At 58.0% G+C, this 18,009-nt stretch overlaps 7 protein-coding genes across 7 annotated transcripts; 4 read left to right on the top strand and 3 right to left on the bottom strand.

Moving 5' to 3' along the window:
• Positions 1-48: 48 nt before the first annotated feature.
• Positions 49-1,545, bottom strand: SPSK_05247 (uncharacterized protein; the record flags this gene model as incomplete). Its single annotated transcript, XM_016731997.1, has 1 exon — positions 49-1,545. One exon carries the CDS (start codon positions 1,543-1,545, stop codon positions 49-51), a length of 1,497 nt encoding a protein of 498 aa, XP_016582844.1.
• Positions 1,546-2,145: 600 nt separating this feature from the next.
• On the bottom strand, positions 2,146-3,072 carry SPSK_05466 (uncharacterized protein; the record flags this gene model as incomplete). The annotated part of the gene is made up of 1 exon (XM_016732212.1): positions 2,146-3,072. One exon carries the CDS (start codon positions 3,070-3,072, stop codon positions 2,146-2,148), a length of 927 nt encoding a protein of 308 aa, XP_016582843.1.
• Positions 3,073-5,049: 1,977 nt separating this feature from the next.
• Positions 5,050-6,471, top strand: SPSK_05274 (queuine tRNA-ribosyltransferase; the record flags this gene model as incomplete). Its single annotated transcript, XM_016732024.1, has 1 exon — positions 5,050-6,471. The coding sequence occupies one exon, from the start codon at positions 5,050-5,052 to the stop codon at positions 6,469-6,471; it is 1,422 nt and encodes a 473-aa protein (XP_016582842.1).
• A 220-nt stretch (positions 6,472-6,691) lies between these two features.
• SPSK_05409 (uncharacterized protein) lies at positions 6,692-7,744 on the bottom strand (the record flags this gene model as incomplete). Its single annotated transcript, XM_016732157.1, has 2 exons — positions 6,692-7,377; positions 7,444-7,744. 2 exons carry the CDS (start codon positions 7,742-7,744, stop codon positions 6,692-6,694), a joined length of 987 nt encoding a protein of 328 aa, XP_016582841.1.
• A 2,694-nt stretch (positions 7,745-10,438) lies between these two features.
• SPSK_04833 (histone deacetylase HOS3) lies at positions 10,439-14,374 on the top strand (the record flags this gene model as incomplete). Its single annotated transcript, XM_016731596.1, has 1 exon — positions 10,439-14,374. One exon carries the CDS (start codon positions 10,439-10,441, stop codon positions 14,372-14,374), a length of 3,936 nt encoding a protein of 1,311 aa, XP_016582840.1.
• A 1,303-nt stretch (positions 14,375-15,677) lies between these two features.
• SPSK_05498 (uncharacterized protein) lies at positions 15,678-16,550 on the top strand (the record flags this gene model as incomplete). Its single annotated transcript, XM_016732243.1, has 1 exon — positions 15,678-16,550. One exon carries the CDS (start codon positions 15,678-15,680, stop codon positions 16,548-16,550), a length of 873 nt encoding a protein of 290 aa, XP_016582839.1.
• Positions 16,551-17,249: 699 nt separating this feature from the next.
• On the top strand, positions 17,250-17,987 carry SPSK_05551 (uncharacterized protein; the record flags this gene model as incomplete). The annotated part of the gene is made up of 1 exon (XM_016732294.1): positions 17,250-17,987. One exon carries the CDS (start codon positions 17,250-17,252, stop codon positions 17,985-17,987), a length of 738 nt encoding a protein of 245 aa, XP_016582838.1.
• Positions 17,988-18,009: the final 22 nt, after the last annotated feature.

Raw genomic sequence — 18,009 nt, 5'->3', positions numbered from 1 at the left:
TACCCCCCATAGGATATATACACACAGACATGCCTCCTCTCGCTTCTCCTAGCTCAGACCGTAGCTCTCGGCGCTGCTGATCGCAGAGTCGGCATTTTTCAGGCCCATCGGGCGAACGGGGCGGCCCAGGATAAAGCGGCCGGACACAGACCGTGGCTGGGAGTCGGCACGTGTAGACTCCAGACGCGAGGGCTGGCCATAGATGATCTCCTTGCCCTCGAGCTCGTCCCGGACAAGCGTCGCCTCGGGGTCTGCCTCGGCAAGCTGGACCATGATACGGCCCTGGGAGTTGACCTTGGCGGCAGCCACATGCACGGGGATCTTGAAGCCGCCGTAGACGGACGGGTCGATGACGCTCAGGCCGGGGATGGCGCGGTTGCTGCTATAGGTGGGGTTGTGGCGGGTGTTGGAGTAGGCGGCCTCGCTGAAGGGACTGTTGGTCACGATACCAGCAACACCCAGCTTGGCGGTCCGGTTGCTAGAGGCGGTGCGCGGCTGGATAACGCGAGACTGCACCGGCGGGTGGAACTTTTGCGGGCCGTAGACTGGGTGGTTGTCGAGGAAGGCGGCGGTGCGCAGGTAGGTCAGGCCCGCCGAGGGGTGCGACATGGGAGGGCCGTCCCGAGCCCAAGGGTTGCCCGCGGGACCGTTCGTGGGTGAGGGCGTGGACGACGACGCGCTGCTGGCCAGGTCGCCGAGACCGGTCAGTGGCGAGAGGAAGCCGCCGCTCAAGCTCGCTGTGGAGCGAGCCAGGTTCTGGTAAATCTTGTCCGTGGGCTCGACTGGTGCCAGGTCCAAGAATTTGCCCACCAGGCGGTATAGCAGTGGGCGGTCGTGGCGCAGCACGCGCAGGTATTCGGTCAGCTGCTCGTCGGTGATGTCGGCGGCGGTGAGAGTCTGGGCCGCATCAGCGCCGCCACGGTCCATGGCGTCGGCAGCGGCTGTGGCGTTCTTGTCGGCAGCCAGCTGGGTGCGCAGAAACTCGCGGAACTCGGGGCGGCGCGTGCGGACCTTCTTCTTGAGGTAGGCCTGGAAATCACCTTCGGTGATGCCGGCCAACCACGGGCCCTCAAACTTCCAGCGCTTGTCCTCGGGGGTGTGGCGCTTGGACGGGTCGATGGCGATGACGTCGGCGTCCTCGTCGAAAACAGACTTGCCGGCAATGTGCTGTCTCTGCTCAGCGTCTGTTTGGGAGGTCAGAGGCATGTTGAGACTCTGCCATTTGCGGAGCGTGGTGGTGTGGTCGTGGGCGTGGGCATAGTCGGTGATGCCCTCGATAGTGTCGTGCTCGTAGACGCGAATTGAACGAAACTTTATGGCCAAGTCCGGCATGCGCCGCTTCAGGCCCCAATCACCCCGTTTGCGCGACGATCGGGGACTCTGGATGGCCGGTAAGGTTGGGAACGGCTTGGTGGCTCTGTCAGAGTTCTGGGTTTGGACATCGGAGACATCGCTTGGTGCTTGTGGAACCGGCTTGACTGGTAAGGAGAAAAGGCGAGAGGTGCGCAGCAGCGCAGCGCCTGGCGACAATGTTTTTGAAGCCATTGCAGCAGGGTATGTGGGAGTCGGAGAGAAGATCTGCCGTCGTCTGTGCAGGGACGAGGACGGTGTAGTCAGTGCAAGGCAGCCAAGCCTGTTCGACGACGTGAAGCTTTTTGGAGGCAGCTACAAAAAATGGCGAGACGAAAAACACACCTGAAGCATAAAGTGGGCCAACAGGGAATTGAGTGTATTTCATTGGTGTGCAGGTTCCGTCCAATCAGAGATTGGGTAAATGGGTCCACTTCAACAGTCCATGATACAAAATAAAGATGGTAGAGATGAGAGGCATGTCCGCAAATACATGGTCGCAATGGTGGACAGTTTGCAACATGCTCTGAAATGTGGTTCGGGATGTCCAGATTAACAACAAAACAAGACCAAAATGGACCGTATGCACGCTTGATTTCTGCTAGGAAAGAATGCTCTGTCAACCCGTGTACGCCGTCTTCCCAATGGACTTTATTTTCAGCATGGTTTCTCTTTCTTTCCCCCTTGAATCGGTTCCCACTCATTATTCTCCTCTCTTTTTGGTATACATATTCACACGCCTACATTATTTCGCTTCAACTTCGACAATGCTAGAGACACGATTTCCTACCCTCCTCACGCACATATGGCTGGACGGTGCTTATGCCGGCGTCGGTGTCGCTGCTGGCGATGGTAGGCAATGGCTTTGGGGATGAGACAAGGAAGATGTGGCAGTGTGCGACCGGGGCTGCAGCTGTCGTCTTTTGGAAGCGGGGATGTACTGCTGTTACTGCTGTTGTCGATGCCAATGCTGTGGTCCGACACGGCGGCCACGGCCTCGATTTCACGCGAAAACGACTCGATGACGTTGTTGATGACCTCCATGATCGCCGAGGTATCGCCCTGGGGGTCGACCAGCACGACGTCACCTTTTGAGGGTGTTGATACTGATGAGGGAGACGGCGCTGGTAAACATGAAGAAGAGGAGGAGGAAGAAGAAGATGACGAGGAACTGCTTTCGATCGACTCGTAAGAACGGCGACGCAGGGTCTTCCGGTCATGCAATCGCCCAACTGGGGATTGTGAAGGCGGCGAGCCTACAACCAGCATTGCCTCTTGCACATGCGGGAAGCTGAGCAGGAGCATCAGCTTGTTATACGGCTCCCAGGGCCGGATGGTATCGGTGCGCACATGATCAATGGCCAGCGCCCGCACGTGCTCGGCGGTGTCACGGACGTGGAGAGTGAAATCACGGGCGGTGTCGTCGTAGCCCATGAGGCCATGTCGTGGCAGGTAGAGGACGTCAAAGGTGGGCGAGAAATAGATGTAGTGGTCCCGGGGGTGGGAGCTCGTGCGAAAGGCACGGCGATACCAGTCCTGGTGCAGGGCCTCGGCACGGGCCTCGCGGTTGACGTGCAGCAAAGCGGGCGGGCGTGCTGTGGTGTGACAGCAGTCGGCGTCGGCATCATACCAGACCTCGACGACACGGGGTTGGCGACTGAGGCGCCAGATGCTGACACGGAGCTCAGCCGGCAAGTCGGAGAATCTCTTGAAGGAGTGCATGGCTAATGTGGTAGAAGATGCCATTCAGTGAGGTGGTAGATGCATTATGTGGTCGCGAAACCGGAGAGGAAGAGTAATCCGACAGAGGGCGAAGTGAAAATTACAGCATAAAAGTTTGGAGACTGGGAATGGGTATTTTATGGTGCTTGCGTCCGTACTTGGAGAGCATTCGGCGTCGTTGGTGGTGGTCAAGACCGAGGTGGTGATGTAATGAACGGAGTCAGATCAGCTGCAAAGGTGAGTAGACGGTGTACGAGGAGAAAAGAATATAAGGATACGTAACGAAAGAGAAATCCAAAAAAGAAAGAAACGGTAAGAAAACGGTCAATTGTTTAAAGTATTGACAAAATACGTCCGTAACGAGGCAAGACGAAAGGAAATGAAAGAACAAAGTAGAAATAACATAGCTAAAAAAAAGTGCAAAGCAAATGACGTCTGGTTCGCCGAGGCGAATTGCTTTGTTGGTCCTGGCGCCTAGCCTCCATCCACCCCAACCTACGACGGACGCCAATAAATAATAGCATTAAGTGACTTGACTTATTCGACTTGGCCAGACCACGACTAAAACAAAACTGCAGCCAAGAGCCCGACGAGCTGGGCATCGGGGAGTCCTCCGGTCGGTTCCGCACAGCGGAGGCAGACTCTACGTCTGGTACCATACGAATTATGGATGATGGTGCTGCCAGACACGGGTTCTTGAAGTCTACGAAATGCATCCGGGATGAGAACGCTGCAGTGACTATGAAGCGCAAAATAACGAGACTGAAGTCGGTGGGGAAAGAAGAAAAGGAGTGATCTAGGTCACGGCCAAGACCTTGCGGCACGTAGAGTGCAGATAAAGTGCACGTCCGCAAGCGGGTGATGGTGTAATATAGGGTAGGGTGAATGGGGATTAAGTACGAAGAGGGGTGCAGGTGGAGGGTGGTCAGTAAATAGATATAAGAATGAGAAGGAAATAAAAGATATGGATGGCATTGGGGATGGGAAGGCATGAACAAGAGTATTACATGGGGCTATGCGAACGGAGTATCAGCCACCTATGTAAGTGGTTTATAGGGGTTGAGAGAGGAAAGAAATCGGCATAAATAAGAAAGAAAGAGAGAAAAGAAGAAGAAAAAAAGACAAGGAAATCGAAAAATCGAGCATAAAAGGACAGACTCAAAGACTCAGTACGCAGCGCAGTTAGTCTCATCATTCATCCCATCCAAATGGATATACCTGGATGAGAAACGACAAGAGGAAAGCATAGCGAAAGACCTGTTGAGGCCGCAAAGGTTGCATTCCGGTCATACCTTTACCTCATTTTTCTTTATTTCGTTTTTCATTTTCTTCCCCGGTTCACGGTTCCTTTACCCCTTTCCCACTCTTTGCTCACAACCATAGTTGCCTCTTTTGGAAAGCTGCCTTGGGATCAGTGCAACCCTGGACCAAAATCGTATGACTTTTTGGGTGCCAACGGGGACCAGGGTGCAAAAGGTTGAAAAAAAGAAGAAAAGAGGATGTGTCATAATAGCCGACCACAGCTTTCCAGCCGCGATGGATTTTAAACGACCGCCTGAACAGGCCTTTTGAGCTTTATTTTGCGACCGCCGTAGCGCGCTGAAAAAAAGTGGAAAATCAGGTGCTTTTTGCTAGACCCATTTCGTGCAGGATGTTGCCCTCACTTGTTCTGGAAGGATTTTGGGGGGAGCGTTACAGCTGACAGGTACTGAAAAGCCTCTAAGGCTTAGAAGTTTTCGGGGTCGACAGCGGCCACAGGCTCAGGCCGGCGCTAGCCTTGTTCTGCGGGGTTGTCCCGATGTCCTGGTGGCAGAGAGTAGCAAAAAAAAGAAAAAAAAAAAAAAAAAAAGGTAAAGAAAATCACCAACAGGCAAGCAGCGGCCACTACAGAAGCAAGCCGACAGGGCTCCGTACTACGCCGCCAACCGAGAACTGCCTCGAATCTGCCCTCGTCCACTCCATCCGCCCCTCACGGCCATGCTGGCGGCCCTCAGGATGGCGTCCACCCCGTCAGCCAAGGCTGCAGCCGTCTCTGCCGTCTCTGCCGCCTCTACAGCCTCTGCAGCCTCATCAACCATCTCGTCGACTCTCCCGGCTCTGCCTGCCTCGGCCACCCACGGCGCGCTCACCTTTGAGCTGCTGGCCCGCTGCTCGACCACGCGGGCCCGTGCCTCCATCCTCACGCTGCCTCATGGCCCCGTCCAACTGCCCGTCTTCATGCCCGTCGCCACGCAGGCTTCGCTCAAGGGCCTGACGCCCGCCCAGCTCGCCGACACGTCCTGCCGCCTCTGCCTGAACAACACCTACCACCTGGGCCTCAAGCCGGGCCAGGCGGTCCTGGATGCCGTCGGCGGCGCGCACGCATTCCAGGGCTGGCAGCACAACCTGCTGACCGACAGCGGAGGCTTCCAGATGGTGTCCCTGCTGCAGCTGGCCACCATTACGGAAGAGGGAGTGCGCTTCCTGTCGCCGCACGACGGCCAGCCGATGCTGCTGACGCCCGAGTACTCGATTGCCCTCCAGAACAGCATCGGCTCCGACATTGCCATGCAGCTGGACGACGTGCTGGTGACCACGTCGCCCGACGCCGAGCGCATGCAGGCCGCCATGGAGCGCAGCGTGCGCTGGCTGGACCGCTGCATCGCGGCGCACCGCATCCCCGAGCGCCAAAACCTCTTCTGCATCATCCAGGGCGGCCTCGACGTGGCCATGCGCCGCACCTGCACGCGCGCCATGCTGGCACGCGACACGCCCGGCATTGCCATTGGCGGCCTGTCGGGCGGCGAGGCCAAGGCGGACTACTGCCGCGTGGTGGCGGCCGTGACGGAGCTGCTGCCGCCGCTCAAGCCGCGCTACGTCATGGGCATCGGCTACCCCGAGGACTTGGTGGTCAGCGTGGCGCTCGGCGCGGACATGTTCGACTGCGTCTGGCCGACACGGACGGCGCGGTTCGGCAATGCCATCACGCGGCACGGCGTGCTGAACATCAAGCACCAGCGCTATGCCACAGACTTTGGCCCTATCGAGGACGGCTGTGGGTGTCCGTGCTGTCGGCCGGCCACCGCCGAGGGCGCGGCGAACAGAGATGGAAGCGGGGGCAGTGTGCCCGAGAATGGGGCCACCAATGGCGAACAGGCCAGCCGGCCCCGTCCGGCCATTACGCGCGCGTTTGTGCACCACAACGCATCCAAGGAGACGGTGGCCGCGCACCTGCTGACGATGCACAATGTGTGGTACCAGCTGGCGCTGATGGCCAGTCTGCGCGAGGCCATTCTCCAAGACCGCTTCCCCGCGCGCGTGCGGGAGTTCTTTGCCGATCTGTACCCCAACGGACCGGGCGACTACCCAGACTGGGCCGTGGACACGTTGGCGGGCGTGAACTTGAATCTGCGAGACTAAATCGGGGAAAGAGTCAAAAGACAAAATGTGCGGAATGTGGCTGCATTTGCACCAAAAATACCACGGCATGGCTTGGCGTTTGGGTAGACCTTTGCGAAAACATGGACATGAATCACGTCGTATGTCAAAAATAGAGTTAATTGTTTCAATTATGGTATCGCTCGGTTGTTCGACATTAGATCACTCCCTTTCGCCCTTCACCCCTGCACTTTACAATGGCCTACAAGACAAACGGCAACACAACGGCCAGCCAGGCCGCCAGACCGCTGCCCGCTTGCACCGCCTGCACCGGCCCGGCAGCCGCGTTCTTGGCCGCCGTCGGCGTCGGCGTCACCGTCACAGTATGCTGCGCCTTGGTCGTGGTGGGCGACGAGTTGCTGTTGGGGTTGGGCGTGGAACTGGACGCCGAGCCGCTCGAACCGCCGGCACCGCCAAACGTGGCCGCGTCACCACCCGTGGCGCTGGCGCCGCTGTTGCTGCTGCTGCCGCCCTGGAACAGCTCGCAAAACGACTCGACGGCAACGTAGGACTCGTACTCCGCCGGGTCGGCCGTCTTGGCCCAGTCGCCGCACTCGCTAATGTAGTCGTCGAGGGCCGTCGTGAACTTGCCGTTGATGTAGCACAGGCAGCTGGCGGCCTGGGCGTCGTCCATGGTCTGGAAGCCGCGGATCTTGGAGTCGCAGGACTCGAACAGGGACGCAAAGGACGTGCAGGCCGGCGGCTGGGCCGTCGCGCTGCCGCCAAAGGTCTGGACGACGCCCGAAAACGAGCTCGTGGACGACGGGAAGGTGTTGCCGCTGCCGGTCCGGGTAGCGGTGCTGGGGTGCGTCGTCGTCGCGGCCACGCCCCCGCAGCGGAAGCCCTCTTTGCTCACGGCCAAGCACAGTGACTGGGCGATGCTAGCGACTTGAGGTTGTTAGCGACGTCGATGAAGGAGAGAAAGAGAGAAAAAGACAGAGAGAGCCAGCGTACCTGAATAGTCCTCCGTGTAGCCGGGCGCCGAGGACAAAATGTAGTCCTCACAGCTGCTGTAGACCGGCGCCAGGAACGTCGCGTAGTTGCAGCAGTAGCATGAGGCGCTGTCGGTCACGGCGGCATTGCCCGGCAGGTTGGACGCGCAGTACGAGACGACGTCGCCGACCGTCCCGCAAGCCTGGTAGTTGGGGTCGATGGCGGCGAACGCATGGCCACCCGCCAGGAGGTTGGCCGGGATGGCAAATTCGTACGCAGCAGCCAGGGAGGCTGCGCCGGCAAGGAGGACGAGGCGAGACATGTTGAGCTGGCGACACTGTGGGAAGGTGCGTTCTTGCAGACGTTGGTGGAAGGAAGGCACGATCGGTACGAGGCCACAACACAAACCTGGAAGGAGCACGCTGGACGACTATCGCGAGAACAGGGAAAACAAGCAAAAATACGAAATACAGAGATCAACGACACTGGGTGTCTGCTTCGTTTTAAAGAAGGCTGCTTCCAATCAGCTCCCCCCCTACCACATCCCCATCCAGAAATCAATAAAACCACGCATCCACCTTGCCCAACCGCCGCATGGCTAGGCCAGGCCGGCGGTGTTAGCGACGTAAGAGAGGAAAGGACCATGGAACCGAGCCTTGCTTTTGGCCTATCTTTGGCAGCTGTTACTGCGGAGCGATCGGCCATGTTTCGTTTCCGTCCAACCTAAAATCGGAAAGCTTCTTCAGGTCCTGCAGCCAGGCTAGCCCGACTCGGGCCAGCCCCAGGGTCGATGGTGGAGAAGCGTGGCAGCAAAGGGTGTGTCCAGTGGAGGGTTGACAGTTGGCGCCGGCGACGGCTCGAGGCGGTCCTTTTGTTTCTCTGTTTTTGTTTGCCTGCCCCCTCATTGTTTTCTGTTTTTCTTCCGGCCCCTGCCTGCAATCTTACGATCCTTGTCCGTGCTGACAATTTTTTCTAGTCTCCTTATTCGTGAGATTCACTTGGGTTTTGTTTCTTCCTTGATGAGAATGGTTCGGCAAGCGGAATATTGAATTTTTCTCCGTAAAAGAGGTAAGAAGCACCTGCTCTCCATTATTCTCGCGACTCGTCGATGAAGCTCGAACAGAAGCTATTTGCAATCATCATGTGCCCAAGAAGAAGATGGAAGGAAATGTTCATGATCTGTAAAAGCAGCTTGTCGTCAACCTTTCGCTTTTGTCAAAAGCCAAGCGACGATCTCCGAGTCTCGATCCAACTGGCTCTCAGACCCAGAGACTTTTGAGGCTCTCGTGGTCTTGGCTGCGTCAAGCCGGCTGGGCAAGACGGATCAGGCGCGGCCAAGGATTAAACGCGACTCAGGATCTCGGCCTGAGCTATTCTAACTACCTTGGGAGCAACCACTGGTGATCGAGAGAAGACGCCTGGTCTGTCGTTTGTAGTCCAATATTTCAGCCGCCGCCACCACCATGTGACTCAGGCCCTTTTCATCGACAAACCAATCTATTGCTTTGCCCTTGCCCGAAGCCCTTGCATTGAACAATCTGTGGTTTCTTTTGTGTCTTTCCTTTTATTTCTAACTTTGTATCTTGTTAATCGATCCACCTCACAATTGTTGCTGACACTTGAATCTGTACGAAATATTCTTGTCAGAATACATGTCGAACAGAGCCTGCCTCTAGCACGATGCATGAGTTTGCTGCCACACTCCTCCAGCCGAAGCTACCGCTAATGCAGTGGCTTTTCTTCACACTCCACTCTGCACGACAATACTTACTTCGCCACTGCTCATGTTCCGATCGACTCATCTACTCCATTTTCGAGCTAGGTTGAGCAGATGTACGACATACTCCGTATTATTGACGATAATTATTCGAGTTTCCCGGGTATTGGCTTGCTTGCTGCCGTCTTTTAAACTTCTGTCGTTCAATATACTGCATAATTCGTACATCGGTCGTCTTGTAGGAACTTTTTGAGGCTCAAGCACTTCGCACAGCAGCAAACGGCGTACTCAGTAAAGCTGGGACCAAAAAAGCACGTATGTACGTGCCGCAACTAAGTTCGTCCTCAACTTGGAACTCACAGCGTCACATTGGCTCCCAGCAGTACGTCGTAGGATGCAGTGTTGCACAACACTCGTTAGGCTGTCTTGACGCAGGTCGATATGGCCAAGGCTTTTTTATCAAAAGTTGCAAAGTTCTTCCTCCATTGGGCTTGTAAACCCTCCGAGTCCTCCTACCTTTCTTCGAGCATTGCCTCAGTTCATCCACCTCTCTCGTGGTACGCAAGGCCTTCCCGTGGAATGCCATTTATGCTTTTTGGCGCATATTTCGCGTCCTTTTGTCTATTATTGTTCATGTCGCCCCTCACAGATCGCCCCCGGAATGCAAAAGCCCCTCCTCGTGCTTCACATTCCACAATCACTTTCTCTTCAATATCGAGCATCATGCATGACTCGCCAGGTGTTGCTCTTGCCCTCTGTTCTCAGTTCGGTGGGGTGCCAACAACAGCTGTTCCTTCCTTTGTACGGGCAGTGTACAGCGGTTGTATACGCAAACAGTCCCTGAAGGCCAATACTGCCACGTGACAATACAGCGCCAGCGCCAAGAAGGCTGTAGACGCGTCGATCTAGGGAAGGCGCGTGTGTGGGTGGCCAGGTCGCTCTTGACGTAGTTGTTTTCTTCCCTTTCGGGGTGCGTCACCCCTTTTCGCAAACTAATTTTTATTATTTTTATTTGGTTGATGTCCGTCAGGCGAGCCGTCTTCTGTTTGGTGCCCGCGCTCATTTTGTTTTCGCCACAACAAACAACGCCAAACGGTCGAGCAAACAACTGGTCCGGTATTATCTGACGTCGTTCTGTCTGTCGGCTGCACACTAAAGCCATCGCGCATGGACAACGGTCGAATGCCCCCTTTCCACTGCATCGTGACGTCGACATCCACTTGGCTGCAGAGGCAGTTTATATCCACACGCAACGACCGATAGTACGCGACACGCGGCGTACCACGACGGTTACCCACCATGTCCTCGGTCCAGGCGACGCCGCAGCGCCGGCAGTCGACTACATTCGGTGGCGCAGCCGGCACAAATGCCACCGGCAACAACATCACCAACAATCCCCCGAATAGCCTCAATACGAACAACCACGCCAACGACGCCAACAACGCCAACGAGCCTCTCTCTCAATCCCTTCGACAGCTGTCCCTCTCCACCGGCACACCTGTAAAGTCCAAGTCGCCGTCGCCCTTGTCGCGCGCCACCTCCTCTACCAATGGTCCACCTTCCGGCAGCCCGCGCTCTCCGAGTGTCGCTGGCAACCGCCGCCACAGCACCACGCCGCGCAGTCCGCTGCCCAACGGCCGTGATTCGCGCGCCGGCACGCCTGGCCTGCTGCGAAAGGCCTCCTTGAACTCGCTCCACAGTGGCAGCAACATCAACGGCAGCAGTCCCGGCAAGAGCCTCGCGCGGCGCACGAGCGCCTCCAACCTCAAATCCCCCTCGCCCGGAACGCCGCTTCGGTCGCCCTTGCTCAGCAGTGGCCACGGCTTCGAGACGCTCCGCGAAGAGCAGCAGCGCCAGCGACCACCCCGCCCACCGCCGCCCACCGCTGCCGACATCGCCCGCAGCCACTTCCAGGCCGAACTGGCCCGCCACCGCAGCCCCGACGATGATCTGCACCACAGCTCGCACACCGTCGTCATCCTGCACGATGCTTGCTACGGCCACCGCTTTGCACGCCCGCGCACCTCCCGCGCCAACCTCAGCACCATTGTCGAGCGCCCCGAGCGCATTCAGGCCTGTGCCGTCGGCGTGTCCGCGGCCTACGTGCGTCTCGGCGGCCGCCATGCCGACGCCGACTACATGCCTCACCCCCGGCTCGACCCCTCCTCGATTCCCGCATCGGCCGTGCCCTTCCGCATCCACAAGACCACCCGTGCTCTGCCCCTGCAGTCGCCCGCCGTCACCAATGTCCATGGCACCAAGTGGATGGAGGAGCTCAAGATCATGTGCGATGCCGCCGAGGCCAAACTCGCCCTCAACGGCAAAGAACTGCAGCGCCCAGACATGGATCGGGGCCCGCCGCACCACCACGCCGCACCCGCCCGCTTACACGAGGGTGACCTGTATCTGTGTTCTGAGTCGCTGCAGGCTTTGGAGGGCGCCTTGGGCGGTGTGTGCGAGGCTGTCGACACGGTATTTGATCCAGCCTCGCAGAACCGCCGCGCTTTCGTCGCCATCCGTCCGCCGGGCCACCATTGCTCGGCCGACTGGCCCTCGGGCTTCTGCTGGATCAACAATGTCCACGTCGGCATCATGCACGCCATCCTTTCTCACGGCCTGACCCACGCTGCCATTGTGGATATCGACCTGCACCACGGCGACGGTTCCCAGGCCATTGCTTGGCAGCACAACGCCCGCAGTGCCTCGGCCACCAAGAACGCGGCCGCATGGAAAAAGACGTCCATTGGCTACTTCAGTCTGCACGACATCAACTCGTTCCCCTGTGAATCGGGCGATGACGACAAGGTGCGGAACGCCAGTCTGTGCATTGAAAATGCCCATGGTCAGACGGTCTGGAACATCCACCTCGAGCCCTGGAAGTCCGAGGCCGCCTTCTGGGCACTCTACGCCGACAAGTACACCGCCCTGCTCCACAAACTGCGTGCCTTTTTCCGCAACCAAGCCGTGCAGCGTGGCGAAGGCAGTAGCGATCGAAGTGCCATCTTCATTTCGGCCGGCTTCGACGCCAGCGAATGGGAGACGTCCAGCATGCAGCGCCACAAGGTTAACGTACCCACCGAGTTTTACGCCCGTTTCACCCGTGACGTTGTCCAGATTGCCAACGACGAGTGTGCTGGCCGCGTCGTCAGTGTCCTGGAGGGCGGCTACAGCGACCGCGCACTCTTCTCCGGTGTCCTAGGCCACATGAGCGGTCTGGCCGGCTCGGATCCCATCACCACGCGCGACGAGGCCTTCCAGTCTGGCCTGGGATACGAGATGGGCAGCCGTCTTGGAGCTCTGTCCATCAACGGGAATGAAAAGGAGGCGGATGTCCGACTATCTGGTGCACCATACGACCCTACATGGTGGGCCTCTGCTGAGCTCGACCTGATCGAAGCCGCCATTGCGCCGCCACCACCGCCGCCAGAACCCAAGCCCGACCGGCCAACGCACCCGGCCACCACCTACTCGTCACCCACCGCCTCGTCCCAGGCCAAGGTCGTCGTCCACACCCCTAAGCTGCGGCGCAGCATGTCCGGCCTGTCCTCTTCCTACGGCGCTGGCGGTGGTCTGGCCTCTTCGCCCTCGTCACGCCCGCCCTCACCGCCACCCCCACCACCTCCAGAAGTGCCTTGGACCACGGCCATGCATGAGCTCAGCAAGCTACTGATACCTACTGGCGAGTGCACCACTACAAGCTGTACCATCGAGGACCTCTCAGCCGAGGCGACGCGCGCGCGCCGGGACCGCCAGATCCAGCTAGGCACCATTGACGTCGCTGTGCCCGCTGCCGCGTCCTACTCGACTCCAGCGACGCCTAGCGGGCCCACGCGCGTGTCGATGCGGGAGCGCAAGCAGGTCAAGCCGTTCGGCTCGTCTGTGGCCTCCACAGCCTCAACCTCGACGTCAACCGTAATCAAAGAAGAAGACCCTGAGCTGGCCCGCAAGAACCGTCGCAGGACGATTGGTGACGCGGCCTCAGCTACTGCTACGCCCGTGACTTCTACAAGTGCTCGTGGTGGTAGGCTCAAGACGACCGGTCGGCGCCTTAGCGCGGCCTCAACCGGCCTCCCCAAGGACGACTTTGATCTTCCTCCCGTGCCCGCCGTACCTGATGTGTCTACGGCACCGACGTCTGTGTCAACCCGCCCCACCACCGCCCACGGCAGTAGCACAACGGCTACACAGCCCGACTCGTCCATGAGCGGTGCCCCACTCTCTGTACGGAAAGCACGGACGACCACCGCGACAGGAAAGACGCCACGCAAGAAGGCGGCCGCATCGACAACAGCAAAGCCGGCTTACAGCCGCAAGACGAGCACCAGTAGCACCAATACCACCACAACCACGTCCACGGCACCGGCCAACGATGAAATCGACAAGCTGACGAGCGGTATGCGCAAGATCAAGATCAATGTTGTGACGACGGCGCAAAAGGAAGCACGGGAGAAGGCGAAGCGAGGTGCAGCAGAGACAGACAAACAGGCCTCGTCTTCGCAGACAACGTCACAAACCGTTTCTTCCCGCGAGTCCTCGGCCGACTTGCCGGCCGCGGCGGCCGCAACGCCGCTGCACAGAAAGGTCGCCGACACGGCGTCAGCATCGACGGCAGCGCCGCCTAGCACGCCGCTCGCCCAGACCATTGGTGCCGCCCCGGCACTGCGCCTGACGGAGGCGGTTGATCTGGAAGGCCCACCCCTCTCCGTGGATACGGCAATGGCCGGCTCCTCCATTGCCGGCTCCGACGACCACTCGCCGCTGCTGACGCCGAGCACGGAGGGCGGTCTTGGCGGCGACCCAATGGCCAGCTTCCCTGGTGTTTCTCTACCTGCGCCGGCACCGGCCGTCTTCATTCCCTACCAGCCCGACGGCACACCCCAGCCACCCCGCGTACCGTCGCTGTCGGCTACGGCAGCGCCCCTCCAATGGCTGCCTCCCAACGAAGTCAACACGCCTGGGACAGTGGCAGCGACGCCGTCGCCCATGAAGCGCGCCGACCTGCCCGTGTTCACGGCCACGTCTGCGATCCCCTTCTTTGGCGGAGGCAGCGGCGGTGCCACGTTGTCGTCGTCGCGGCCGAGCTCGGCAGGCCTGTCGGTGGCGTCGAATTCGAATTCGTCCCGACCGGCTACGTCGTCTGGCACGCTACCACCAGCATCGCCCACAATGCGGCCGCGCTCACCGACAAAGCTACCGCGCTCGCCGACCAAGTCGCCTCGGAAGATGCAGAAGTAAGGTAAACGACCTGGCTTGTGCCGACTCCATACTGCGCATCGGGAGAGTGGATATATCGTGTTTTGCAAACCATTTGCATTTTTTGTTTATTGAAAGGAGGGCAGGCGTACAAAAGAGGGATAAGACTGGGTGCAGGTGTCTCGTCTCTTTATTATTTGGGCCGTTCTTGTGTTCTTTTCTTGTCCGTTCATTTCCGTTGTTTGGTAGCTTCGTTCTGTACTTCTGTGCCGTCTCTGTTTTCGAGACAATACCCAACTCGTCTGTACGTACTGTTGTAATCCTTCCTCTTTTACTCTTTTCTTCCTCGTTTACTTTCAAGGCCAGCAACTGGAACATGGCACAATGGAATTGCGATACAACAACTCGGGTCAGAGAATATTAGAAACGGAAACGAAGCTTGAAAAAACCGTCAAGCGACTATCCGATCATAACCACAACCGTGCCGACGTGTTAAAATAATTGGTATAAAAGCACCGCCTAGGCCAGGAGGGAGAATGCCCGCCGCGATTCCAGGCCACTGGCTCGATGACAACAGCCATCTAATTCGCATGTTGTGAGAGCTAGTGTGGGGCTGCTTTAGCGATGCCCGCGAAACAAAGGCCGAGCCCAGCCGCTCTGCGACTACAACGCTACCCCGTTTTGTTCCATGGCGTCGTCATCGATTTTGGGCCGACGGGAACATTCTCTCCGTGATTGTTCTGCCACTTGGATGCCATTCTGTTTGTCGGTGTGCGATGCTTGCAAAGACTTGCTGTCATTCGTTTTCGGCCGTTGAAATTGGCCGTTGCATACTGTGTAGACGATTCCAATCGAGTCTGTAAACTCTCCGATGCTGGTCGATTGGACGAAAGAGGAATGTCCAGATCACAAAACGACGTGAGACAACACGTCTCGCCGTCCAGAGTCGCCATCCTCTACTTCCCACAGTTATAGCCGGAGTATTTCGCCCCTTTGAAGCTTGCTCTTGCCCATTCTCGCCTGCCACTGGTCACTTCAGCTTGCGGATCGGCGCTTTTGGCAGTCACCCGCCCTCACTCCAGCTGCCTGCTTTTTCCCCGCGTTTGATCCCAGCCGTGCCTGCCTCCGTTGCCGTCATAGCTTACGAGTATCTCCTTGCTTGCCTTCCTATTTCGTCTGCTCCTTCCTTACAAGTGCCACGACCACATCTCCTGGCTCCTTCCTCGCTTTCGAACTGAATTCTTTCTCCATTGAACACAATTGCTTCTTTGGTCTTTCCTCGTTCGCATTCATCACCAACCATCGTCAACATATCTGTTTTTGGCACCGCTTCACAACCGCCATCATGGACCGCCTCAACCCCTTCTCCCGGCGGGAGAGCCGCACCCGCAGCGAGCTCGCCACCTACCGTGTGCTGACGCTCGCCTCCTGGGCCCTCTCCGTCGCCGTCTCCGTCTACTATTCCGTCCGCTCGCCGCATGGCTGGGGCCACAACGCCCATCGCATCGCCCGGCAAAACCATCTGCATCCGTCGGCCTTCTCGCTCAACATGGTCATCGTCTACGTCTATTTTGTCAGCCTCTTCGTCTCCCAGGCCGGCTACCTGGGCCACCTCTTTGCGTCAGCCCACCAGTCCGAGCGCGTCAATGCCGCCGTTGCCGTTGGTTCGCATTTCATCGTCAACAACGTCTTCCACGCCGTCTTTGTGCTGCTCTTTGTCAGTGGCCACTTCTTCTGGGCCGAGGTTGTGCTGCTGCTCAATTTTGTCAACCTCACCAGCTTGTACTTCCGCCACCCGTCGGCGTCGCACCCGCGCGGCCTCGTCCACACGCCGACCGTTGCCGGCCCGCTGGCCTGGACGTTTGTCGCCATCTACTGGAACGGCGCCATCATGGTGCCGCATGCCCACAGCCTGGCGATGCGCATCCTGGCCAACGTGTTTGTGTGGGCCATCCTGGCGTACGGTCTCTTCTACATCATGGTCTACGCCGACTACTCCATGGGCTTTGCGCTGTCCATCCTGGCCGCCGCGCTGGGCGCAGGCCAGTTCCTGCGCCAGTTCATTGCGCTTCAGTGGATCTTTGCCTTTATCGTCATGAGCGTCTTGTTCCTCGCGACGGTCGCCGTGGCATTGCCTGTGTGGACCGGCAGACAGCAGTCTGCGCTGGTCATCCCGCGCGACTCGGAGCGTGCTCCTCTGCTTGACGAGCCGCAGTAAACATGCCTCCAAACAGACGGAAACCAAGCCGAGAAACCATACCGTTTGTCTGCTACGCAGCTTTTTCATGGGACACCAAAAAGACAAGGATCCATCGTCCGCACTGTACCCATCCATGGACAAAATCGTCACGTCACGACGAAGCACCACAAAGTAACAATAAAAAACAGTTACAATTATCGCGAACCCTTTCACCCGTATTTGAACTCTCGTCACGATATCTCACAACATCTCATAACACTTTACAACAATTGCATAGCCAAGGCCTCACCGCGCCTCCTGGCCGTATTGATTCATCCCCTTGGTTCATGACTGGAAAAAACCCATCAGATTGTCTACGTCTTTTTTTCCTATTTCGCCTGCTTTTCATTCATAATTCGGCAATTTGGTAACATTTGAAATGTGTCTATATAGTATGGAGTTGCATAAATAAAACCCACAATGTCAGGAAAGCATGTTGTTGTGTCAAGACACCGGAAAATACAAGTAAGTGAACTTGTAAATGGCTGTTTTGGTAAGGTCTTGTGTTGCGCTAAATCCTGCCATTTACGTCCCGCTGCAGATCGCTGGGTAGCTACCCCAGTAAGGCTTACCTAATCGTCCCAATTCGTCGTTCTCATTTTCAACCTCACTTTCAATGCATTCACTCTCACACCTGCTTTATCTCCAGCACAAGGCTCATATACAACAACCCACGCAATGTGTCCGACGGCCACTGCCCGGACAGCGTCCCGTGTGCTGCCGTTTGGCGTACCACAGCTGCACGTCGGCACCGACATTTGCCACGTCGCTCGAGTCTATGCCATTCTGAAGAAGGCCCGGCCCGCGTCGCCTTTGTCGTCGTCTATATCGTCGCCGTCGTCGTCGCCACCGCCAACACAGACGACAGCATCCCGCTTCATCCGGCGTGTGTTAACACCAAGCGAAGTGGATGCCCTAGGGTCACCACGTACACCACCATCACCGTCACCGTCGCAGGCGTCGACTACGATGTCCGCGCACACTGCGGTGGCCTTGCTGGCGAGGGGTGCGTCCGTTTCAGACCTTGTTTCTGAGACCGCCGAGACCGCCGAGACCTCCGTCGAGACCTCGCCGCTGTGGCGGGCGGCGCAGTACTTGGCCAGCCGGTTTGCGGCCAAAGAGGCTGCCATCAAGGCGCATCCACACCTGCCGGGGCTGACGCTGCAGGACGTGCGGATTGCACGACGGCCAGCGTCACAGCAAACGGGCGGCATCAGCAGAACAGGCGACGCGATCGCAACCGGCGACGATGTCGTGCGGCGGCGGAATGCCAACAGTGGGCCACCGTTGGCATATGTCCGTGTCTACTCTCTGGAAACGGACGACGGCATCGTCGAGCAAGAGGCCCGCATCAGCATCAGCCACGACGGCGAGTATGCCACGGCCGTTTGTTTGGGTGTTGAGCATCCATTATGAGCCGTCCCTACTGTACCCCATA

This window comes from Sporothrix schenckii, assembly GCF_000961545.1.
Source record: "Sporothrix schenckii 1099-18 chromosome Unknown Cont49, whole genome shotgun sequence".
In the NCBI taxonomy this organism is placed as follows: Eukaryota; Fungi; Ascomycota; class Sordariomycetes; order Ophiostomatales; family Ophiostomataceae; genus Sporothrix; species Sporothrix schenckii.
This window is presented reverse-complemented; position numbering and strand designations above follow the sequence as displayed.